General features: G+C 40.6%; 1 protein-coding gene across 1 annotated transcript; it reads left to right on the top strand.

The window, feature by feature from the left end:
* Nucleotides 1–3,594: 3,594 nt before the first annotated feature.
* On the top strand, nt 3,595–9,178 carry serpinh1a (serpin peptidase inhibitor, clade H (heat shock protein 47), member 1a). Its single transcript, XM_020086231.2, has 5 exons — nt 3,595–3,883; nt 5,130–5,736; nt 5,817–5,915; nt 7,945–8,177; nt 8,274–9,178. The coding sequence occupies exons 2-5, from the start codon at nt 5,139–5,141 to the stop codon at nt 8,574–8,576; spliced, it is 1,233 nt and encodes a 410-aa protein (XP_019941790.1). The 5' UTR covers nt 3,595–3,883; nt 5,130–5,138; the 3' UTR covers nt 8,577–9,178.
* Nucleotides 9,179–10,657: the final 1,479 nt, after the last annotated feature.

The following is a 10,657-nucleotide window of genomic DNA, read 5'->3' as shown; positions in this document are numbered from 1 at the left end:
TCTTAAAGCATCCATGTGATTTTACAGAAGTGGGGTCTCAGAAAAGAGTTACATCTTAACTGTGTGTAAAGCCATCTCTCTGAAAGGTCAGTTATTGCCAGCCTCTTTGTCTACTCATACAAAGTTGAATTTGATGTTATACCCAGTAAAGAAAAATCTTCCTTTTAATAAAATAAAGATAAAGCAATTTTACATTTACCTTGTTGTCATTCGATTCTTGACACCAGCCTGTCATTTTAAATGGGTTTCATAACCTCACATGCTGAGAAATTGCTCTCAGCACATGGAGAAATATGGACTCGTCTCTACATGCTCTATATTCTCTCCACGTTAGAGCCACCAGACTGTTTCAGCAGTCAAACTCATTGTAGTAACGATTAAAACTACGTTTTATATCACTGCAGTGACCATGCATTGCCAACAACTGGCAAAGAGGCAGAGCAGATGAGTAGTGTTTCCTAAGAGAGCTATTCCAGGCCCAGCAGCCAGAGATTAACCCTTGGCCTGGGGTAATTTCGTCAGATCCCTTTAATCCTAAACAATTTAGCCGTGGCAGTGACGGTCCTACAATGACAAGTTCTCTTACAGATGCAATCTGTTGGACCTGTGATGCCTCGTCTAAAAGTGAGGACATATTTGAGGCAAATGTGGACACTAATCCAGAAAAGCACTTTGGTAAAATTTTATATTTGGCAGTGGAATTCCAGATCTGAATTTCTACAGTATATTGACTTAAAGTTTAATTTATCACAGTCTAATGAGAATAATTTAATTCCATTGTTTAAGTATTGTAACGATGATTGTTGTGGCAGTAACAGTAGCACCAGCACCATCATCAATAAAGGACAATGTTTCTCTATAACACTTTAACAGCCTCTAGTGGTCATGGGAATTATTATAAAGTTCCTATTTATTCCACCAGAGGGCTTCTGTACTCACTGGGCTGTTGGCCTCCTTGCTCCTGAAATCCAAATTTAGAGTTCATTAAAAATATAATGTAATCTGATCTGAATCACTTTCTGAAAGAGTGAAAGCAAAAACCCACCCGTCACATTGTGTGACCACATAACTGTCTTTCTTTTTCCACAGAGATTAGCAGGATGTGGGAAGGGGAACCATTTTCATTGTTTTATTTCATCTGCCTTTTGTTTTTCAGTAATTCAGAGCTCAACCACAAACTCCTCCTGGGTGATTCTGTGAGCCACCTGCAGCTCCTCACTATCTGTCTCGTGGAGTTTCTTCTGCATCTGCTTTATTCTCACTGGTGGAGGAGCATTTTATATGAGCACAAGTACAAATAAAGTTACAAAAAGTACTCAAGTAAATGGAAAAGTACTTTTATTTGAAAAGGATCAGTGGGCCTCTTTATTAAAAACAATGTGAAACAATGTGAACATGTCACTAACGCATCGTGAAAATGAATTTTCTGACAGGCCAACTGTTGTCTTGTGAAAGTTGGATGCTCCAGTTTCGTTCCTGACAGATCTTAAAGGTCACTGCCTCAAAGTGCAGCAGTCTGAAAGTTCAACTACTCAGTGAAACATTTATAAAAGCCTGGATTCAAATCAACAAGTGCAACCTGGAATTCAGAGAATCCCTGTTTTAGATACAGTGAGAAGTTATATGATTATAAATTTGGAATCTTAAATCGTAATTTTACTGATTAGGTGAGTCTACACAGTATCTGCTTCATTTTTAATTCATCCATCACATGTCTGATGGAATAAACTTTCTGACATAAATATGACCTAAAGTACAGATTTACACTTCAAGTCTTTAACCAGTGACCCCTCTTTACTTCCTGGTTACAACCTGGTAAAGTATTAATGTTTTGTTTATATAATGTGCTGATCCATGGTGGTATGGTGATATAGAAATAAACTGTCTGCATTAAATCAGATCACATGCAACAGTACAGCTTCATTGAAGACAGTCATGATTCTTTGAATTATGATAAAATATATATGTTTACAAGTATGATTGTTTTTTTTCCCATCAGACTCTAAGTTCACACACCCGCAGCCGCACAGAAATAATGACAAGCTTTAGACAACAGCAGTAGCTTTAAACCGGATGTGTATCCGCTTCTCCTGTAACTTCCCTCTGTCTGATCCAGACACACAGAGGCTCTGAGGCAGGGGGAGGATCCACACAACACCAGGAAGAAGACAAGGAAGCATTCATGGGAAAAATTAAACCAGAGCATTCAGTTCCCACACTCCCCACACGTATCAAATTCAGCTACTGTTGGTTTATTGTCACCATGTACATTTCATTTTTGATTCTCTTTGAATAAATAACTATACTTATCATTGTGTTTGGTTTGTCTTTGCTGCTCACTGCTGTTATAGAGGGATGAAGTCTCAGATTGAAAGCAGATGATAAAGGTGTTGTTAACCAGGAGGAGTCAGGTACAGGTCGTATCTGATCTTGGCCGCCTCTCATGCCTCTCTACATTGTTCATGGTGGAACTGGTTGCAGACCTAATACAGCTGACCTGTGAGTCATCCTGTCGAAGTCACTGCCAAGTTCACTGTATTTGTGTCAGGACATGACATGTAGTCAAACCACCTCTCTGAGACAATCGCTCCGGCTGCTTGTGTTACTCTGAGGTATCAGACATGTAGCTCGAGGTCATGTCTCTGTCTTGTTTGAAGGAACATCCAGCTGTGCATTCCATTGGTGATAGAGCTCTGCAGCAAACATAATGTGGCCTGAATTCCCTTCAGAGGTTAAAGGAGCAGTCCGCTGATTTTATATGTAAAGGTCATTTTACCCAGTGAACCCATCATGAAGAGTATGTCGGAGTTATACAGTGAGTTCTTTTTTTAAATAAATCTTTTTCACAGCTGTCAGGGGCCATTTGGGTTCAGTATCCATCAACCTTCTGTTCTACCTCATGATCCCCAGCCACAGTGTTGTAAAGTTGTTTGCCTCAAATGAGAATATGTATCTGTTGGCTCAGGAATAACTGTAAAGATTAACTGCGAGACACATCATCAAGAAGAGAAGAGAAATCACAGAATCAAATCAAATTTTTACAATCAAAGCGTAGAAAAAATTAATTCATCACTGAGCTCTTGAGCGGGGAGAGAGGTTACAGCAATAACTTCCACTGCTACAATGGCCTACGCAGCATCCAAGATGTTGCTTACATGAATAAGATCAAATAATATGTAGGTGAGGTTCTCTAAGTTTAAGATGGACCCCCTCATTAAATACTTAAGCAGCAGAGGTTTAAATACAGGGTGGGGGAGGGGAGAACAAAGGCAGTAAAAGCACTTTTAGACAACAACATAAATCAGTAGTCACACACTTGGGGCCTGACGTTCACCACTGACTAAAAATACCAAAATGTTTAGCAACTAATTCCAGGCATGTTACCCTGTTTTGTATAACTGATCAATTAAAGCCACAAAAGCAGGGATTTAAATGCATATTTCTACATCAGTGCACAACCATACTCATAGATACATTTGATTTAATTTGAAAATACCACAACAAATTCAACTTTCAAACTTCCTCTTATTCAAGAAAAGAGAGAGCTATCATGTGTCAGTATGTAATGAGGGGGTAGGTTTATAATGGGTCACTGGTTTTAAGTGTCTGGGCTCCAACTGAGCAAGAGATTCAGGCTTTAGGACCTGGAGGGGAGGATTCCTCCCCCCACTGTCCCTGGATACTATGGGCGGGACTGGGTCTGGAAATAAGATTCCAGGGCAGAGATTTCATGCTCTGAAAATCCAGGCATAACAATCCCTGTACAAAATTCTGTTCTCTGCCATCAGATACATCAAACTTCCTATAGAGCAAATCAGCGCTGGTGGATCTGCCTGTGAGCAGTTTGAGGAGAACTGCTGAACTACTGACAGAACCTAATAAGGTAAGATAAAAAAGATCTGGGAGTTGGGGGCAGGGAAAGAGTATCCTGAGTTCCTCTGGTGGGAAATGCCCAGGCATGTGAAAAGAGGCCACAGTGTCACAGAGTCATGTTAGTTTGCAGAGTTGTCTGCAACTTTACCCAAATGAATTAACATTATTAATGTTTTATACATATATATATATATATACAAACTCATGTACACAGGGAATGCATGGAATAAATCTCTCATCCCGTGAGATGAACCACTGATCTGTAATCGCTTCAGTTGATTAGTCGTAACTCAAGGAGAACGATCAATGGAAGCTCCAACATGAATGGAAACTAAGAAAACCACATTTAACAATGTGAGTCAATGGGTCATGGGTTTAGTCTTAAAATGTAAATTGCAGTGTTACTTTACAGATGCTGTTCTTATCACATTAGCCGCTTTAATCTGTTCTAAACCCAACACAGAAAAGATTACTGTTAAAAGCATTATCAAAGAAACTATATATGGGGATGTATAGCTAAAAGAATTCTGCTGCATGAATTCCTGTATCACCCCATCTCTGTGTTGTCTCTGCGGCTTAGTGAGCCTGTAAAAACATGCCTGGGACGCTGCTGAAAAGACATTCTTGACATATAGAAAACTTTTATGTTAGGCAGAGTGTTGTTTCCTTATTTTATTTTAATAATGTGCTGTTTTTTACTCAGTCAGTGTTTTATAGAGCAAAAATATCTACTTCTAACTGTAATTATAAATATAACTGGCCATGAGATCCTCTTCTTGAAGCTTCATACGTGGCCTGTGTGTGTGTCAGCATGTAGTCAGTTCCTCCTCACCGCAAGGAAGTGATCAGTATCAACCACACACACGCTTCTTTGGGAGAATGTGTAAAATCTTAAATCTTCTGTGTTATAAAGATGTGAATAGTTCAGATTTAGCAGGCAGTGTTTTGGCTACATGTCAGCTGCCAACGTGGCTGTTATGTGAGTTTTGCCTTGAGGGTTCCTGGGAGAAATCCTCTGTAATTCGAATTGTGTGGTTATCCCAGATCAATCCTCCTGCTTACAACTGCAGGGTAAATACTGAGATTAGCTAGAAGATATGTTTTTTTTAAATTTAGGTTAAATAAAGAGGGTAAGATTTTAAATAAAGTTCTGTAAGCCAACTGAAACAACAAATATCAACCAAAAGACGTCATCTTAGATGAGTACCAGCGGCAACATATCACTTCATGGCTTCTCCTATGTGTTCTCTAATCAGTGTTACATCATGTGGGTGTTAAACCTGGCCACCCTGCTCCTCCTGGCCTCTTCAGCCTCAGCTGCCACATCCGCATCAGCAGACAAGGTCCTCAGCAACCATGCCACCATCCTGGCTGACAACAGTGCCACCCTGGCTTTCAGTCTCTACCAAAACATGGCCAAGGAGAAAAACATGGAAAACATCCTCATCTCCCCGGTAGTGGTGGCCTCCTCTCTGGGTCTGGTGGCTCTCGGTGGAAAGGCCTCCACCGCCTCTCAGGTAAAAACCATTCTGAACGCAGCTAAAGTTAAAGACGAGCAGCTGCACTCCGGCCTGGCAGAGCTGCTGACCGAGGTCAGTGACCCGAAGACCCGCAATGTCACCTGGAAGATCAGCAACCGTCTGTACGGACCCAACTCTGTCAAATTTGTAGATGAGTTCGTCAAGAGCAGCAAGAAACACTACAACTGTGACCACTCCAAGATCAACTTCAGAGATAAGAAGAGCGCTGTGAACTCCATCAATGAGTGGGCAGCCAAGTCCACTGATGGCAAACTGCCTGAGGTCACCAAGGATGTGGAGAAGACTGATGGAGCGATGATCATCAATGCCATGTTTTTCAAACGTGAGTGTGCATTGAATCTGTACATTTCCAGTGAATTGTTCCTTTGCATGAGCTCAAACTAATTTGTCTTACTCCCACAGCTCACTGGGACGAGCAGTTCCATCATCAGATGGTGGACAACCGTGGATTCATGGTGTCCCGCGGCTTCACAGTTTCAGTACAGATGATGCACCGCACAGGTGGGTGGAGACAATCCTGAATGTATTCACAGACCGGTTAAAGACCCTTAAACACTTAAAGGGACAGTTCAGCATATAGAGAAGTACTTGTTGGCTTTCTGCTTGGGAGGAAATAGACTCAGCACCTTGACTGGGATCAGGTGTAAATAGGTAACCCGGCTCAAAGGTAATAAAATCAGCGTACTAAAAGCTTCTAATAACAGGTCATATCTTAATCATTGAATTATTACAGCTGAGGAGTAAAAAGAACTGTTCCAAGCTTTGTAGTGGTTCATGTGCCAAACCATTCTTGGCTCTGAGCGATAACGTCCTGGCACGTGTCCATCATCACTCCCCGTTACTATACAGTGAACTACATTCACGCTTTGCTGATGTTTTTCTTTTTTAATGTGCAATCTAATTAATGCGCCAGCCAAAATAAAACTGGAACTTCGACATTCTGTTCCGATTACCACAATTATAACAAAAACAAACCACTCCAAAGTGTGTTGTGAGATTCCCATGTCGAGATCATTATTATTTGCTGTTTTTATTCAATATTTCTGCTTTTTCTGGTCTTTAATTTACACCATTTCACATACACGCATGGACCATTACAAGTGTTCTCAAACATTCCCACAATGCAAAGAAAAAGGGAGCGTCTTGGCCTGCACGCTGCTTCCTGTTACATTCTTGCAGTGCCGTACAGTACATTTAGGCGTGTCATCAGCGATGACATAACATGAAGATATTTACATGTGTCTGACTTTAATGCTCACAACAGAGAGACTTATTATTTAATATGGTTTACAAAGTGTCTATTAATAAGTATGAGTGAGTGTATAACCAACTGTGCAGGTTTACAGCAGCAACAGCAGAACAACCTTTTAACAGTTGTTGTATTTTATATAACAGCCAACATTTCAGCATCATTAACATGGACTTTTGTCAAAACATCTTTATGGCTTGTGTTGTGTTGCATTGTGGGCAATGGGAGCTTGGGATGTTCCACTTTCACATTCCGGACCGGATTCCGGCTCAAACATGTCGTGGTGAATTTGAGAAATGACGACTTATATCTGATAACATATCAGTTATATACTTTTAGTTTTAGTTACTTGGTTTGACAGTTGGAGGCTTAACCGATGGGCTGCATTATGGGTAGTAGTTTGAGCTAAATAAGGACTGTGAATCATGCAGAGCTTCTCTAGTGGAATTAACATATAGAGCTGGAAATGGGCATAACAGGTCTTCAGGCTCTTTAAAGCAGAGCTAGGAAGGCTGACTCCCCATAGATATGAGAGTGATTTATCTCATCTAACTCTTGGCAAGGAGACAATCAGCCTTTCCCCCAGTATTCCTAACTACCAGTGCGTTCAGCATGCAGGGGGCATGACGTTACCTCAGACCTCTGCTCTGGAATTCACAAGTTACAGCACATTTAAACTGGCGTCAGCCCTTATCACCAAAATCTCTCAAATCTGTTTATTTTTCAAGATAACTTTGGTCATTGTCTTCTTCCTCTATGGCATCTCTTTTTCATCCTGAGATATTTGTATTCGTTTAGATTTTTTTTCCAACTCGTGTTCCAAATGTCATCAACATGCCACCTCCCTTGTGGTGAATGATCCGGACAAAATATCCTCACATGGGCTCATTCAGACATTATCCACAGTTTTAACTAAGGAGCTGGCAGGGTACTCCGGAGAAAGTCCACAGCAACTGACTTGGACATTTGCATTCTCACATCCAGCCCCACGTAAAAATGTCAGATTATCTCGAGTTCAGTGCATGTCTGAAAGCTGCTTTAGATTACTACGCATGATCATAGAAACAGGAGACGCTTCATACGAGCTGTACATACAGGCTTCTTCATGGCATGTGTTGGTTGGTACACTATATATTATTTGTGACAGATCAATACAAAAAACCTGCTCTACAGTACAAGGAGACACCACTTGCTCTTGTCTCTGTGATCACATCTAAAACAGAAAAGAGTGCACAAGATAAAGATGTTAATATTTGTAATACATTTCAATGGTTTCCTCAGGTCTCTATAGCTTCTATGATGACAGCACCAACAAGCTGACCATCCTGAGCATGCCTCTAGCTCATAAGAAGTCCAGTGTGGTGTTCATCATGCCCTACAGTGTGGAGCCTCTGGAGAGACTGGAGAAGGTGCTGACCAAGAAGCAGATGGATACGTGGATGGGCAAACTGAAGCAGACAGCAGTAGCTGTGTCTCTGCCCAAAGTCAGCATGGAAGTCAGTCACAACCTGCAGGTAACAGATTAAAGAAACCATGAGCTTCTTAGTGGATTTAAAATACCAGACCTTAGTCTTTACTTCTCACACTTGACTTGTTCTGCGTCTCTGTAGAAACACCTCGGGAAGCTGGGCCTGACCGAGGCTGTGGACAAATCCAAAGCAGACTTCTCCAACATCTCTGGGAAAAAGGACCTCTACTTGTCCAGCGTGTTCCATGCCTCTGCCCTGGAGTGGGACACTGAAGGGAATGAAATTGATACCAGCATCTTCGGCACGGACAAGCTAAAAAACCCCAAACTCTTCTACGCTGACCACCCCTTCATCTTCCTGGTGAAGGACCAGAAGACAAACTCCATCCTGTTCATCGGCAGGATGGTCAGGCCAAAGGGTGAAAAGATGAGAGATGAGTTGTGACCATGTGTTGACTGTAGTGTCTATAGATTAAACATCTGACTGTGAGTGAGTGTAGGCTTTCTACTGCAATATGCTTAGAGAAGTGGGGAATGAATTTTAGGTTTAATATTTTATACATTCCTTTGTCCCAACAGCATTCCACAAAAAGTAGTCTTCAGTTTTAACTCGGAGAATATGTGTATTCTTGTAATGTATTGGCGCATCACATTATGGACTGAACACTTACATTAAGTATGATTTCCTCAATTTATGCCTAAAATGTAAATGCACAGTTTCATGAAAGTTGATCATCTGTATGTGCAGGCACAAAAATGGTCTTGTGATCAAGTCTTATCAGTCATTTGAGGGTCCTTGGTGTTTCTTTGAACAAAATAGTTTTTAGTTTGTCGAGCTTTGCTGTTTAAGTCCATTGGTCTTCCCAAATCATTTTCCAATTCTTTCACTTTCTCTTTTACCAAGAGGCTTCTGTGCAGTTTATCTTGGTAGTGATTTATGCTTAATGCACTGATCTACACTGGCAAACAAGAGGCAGATGTAAGCACTGTCTCCGGAGCAGGTGCACACATGGGTTTTGACTTAAAAATAAAATAAAAGTATGAAAAGTGTCTTGTCTTGATTCTAGATATTTGGTGCTGGCATTTTTCCAGCTTTTCCAAAGACGCTGACTGAATTCAGCCGGCTTGTCTCTTGGTATGTCTGTTTGAATGACTGTTTGCAAAACCAGTTTTACCTATGGCATGTCAGTTTTGGCGTCAGGCCTCCTGGGTATTTCCAGCTGAATGACATGAGATAATTCCAGTGGGAACGCTTGGGCTGCTCTCACACGCAATGTGATAATGTTGGAGGGGTATACACTACATGGTTAACATGCCTCTGAATGATAAATCTAAATATTTAAGCATCAACAAAATATTTGGGCTCATCCAGATGTGTGCTGCAGCTGCTCCATTGAGCAAAGCTACACATCATTGACCTCCCGATCTTTGCATTAGGTTCACAAAGAAACTACTACAAACTACTACAGAATGAAATAAGAAAATGAAAAAACGATTTAGTAGAATATAATAACATGAGTTGAGGTGAGTTGGTGCATCTTAAGCCAGTTTGTGGCCATTGTTTCTGAGTTAATTACCCCATCTAGAGGACATCTGGACTTGTGGCGGGGGGAAGATTTAGAATTTTAAAATCAAGTAAATTCTAGTATTCAGCTAAATGCTTTATAATAATTTAGATATGTGTTTAATTGTACAGTCTTTTGTGGGTTTTCATTTTCTAAATTCGCTTTTATAAAGTGAAATTATTCTTTATATATTACAGCATCAAAGTCTGGCTACTACAGTGCATTTACCAAAACTCTGCTCTAACTAATTGAATAAAGACGCATACAGTACAGGAGTTTAGTTTAGGATATTAGCAGAGTTTAGTATAGCAGCGTTAGGAAGTAGTGGTGCTGTGTGATGTATGCAGTACATCTGAACTGTATGTCTGAGCTGCTTTTATCTATTGGTTGCTGGGGTTTGCTACACCCTGTAATGTACACAGGAAGAAACCTCTTAACGTTTTCCAGTGCATGTTACTTATAGTGTGTTCTTTGCAGATGTTATAATATCGGGATCAATTATAAACCACATACAGATAACACAGTACACGCCAGTAATGCAGTAAGTGTGTTTATCAAGAGAAAGTCCATAATGATAAACAATGATGTACTGTATGTATCTGTCCAGATCCTGTCCTGAACTCCCTGATATATCTCACACACCCAACATCCACCCCTTATATTTAGTAAAATACTAGAGGACACATTAGAAAATGTTAAAGGATACAAACTTGTTAGCTTTATGTTGTAAAGCTGATTAAAGTGTTTTTTCTAATTTTGATGTTGGCTTAAAGAGTGGACTTGTGGTTTTATAATGAAAGACCAGATAGGATTAAAATAAGGTCAGGACAGCCATGAGGGAACGTCTCCTGCTCCTTGGCACAGAAATGACAGAGATGCGGTGGCGTCAAAGACACAAAGGAGCCGCAGCGTGGGATGGGAATAATCACATTTTTGTATCACAACCTGAATGTGATTAAAC

The sequence above is a fragment of the Paralichthys olivaceus genome, chromosome 15 (genome assembly GCF_024713975.1).
Source record: "Paralichthys olivaceus isolate ysfri-2021 chromosome 15, ASM2471397v2, whole genome shotgun sequence".
NCBI classification, from domain to species: domain Eukaryota; kingdom Metazoa; phylum Chordata; class Actinopteri; order Pleuronectiformes; family Paralichthyidae; genus Paralichthys; species Paralichthys olivaceus.
Note: the sequence above shows the minus strand (reverse complement) of the source record. Positions and strands in the feature narration are given on the sequence as shown.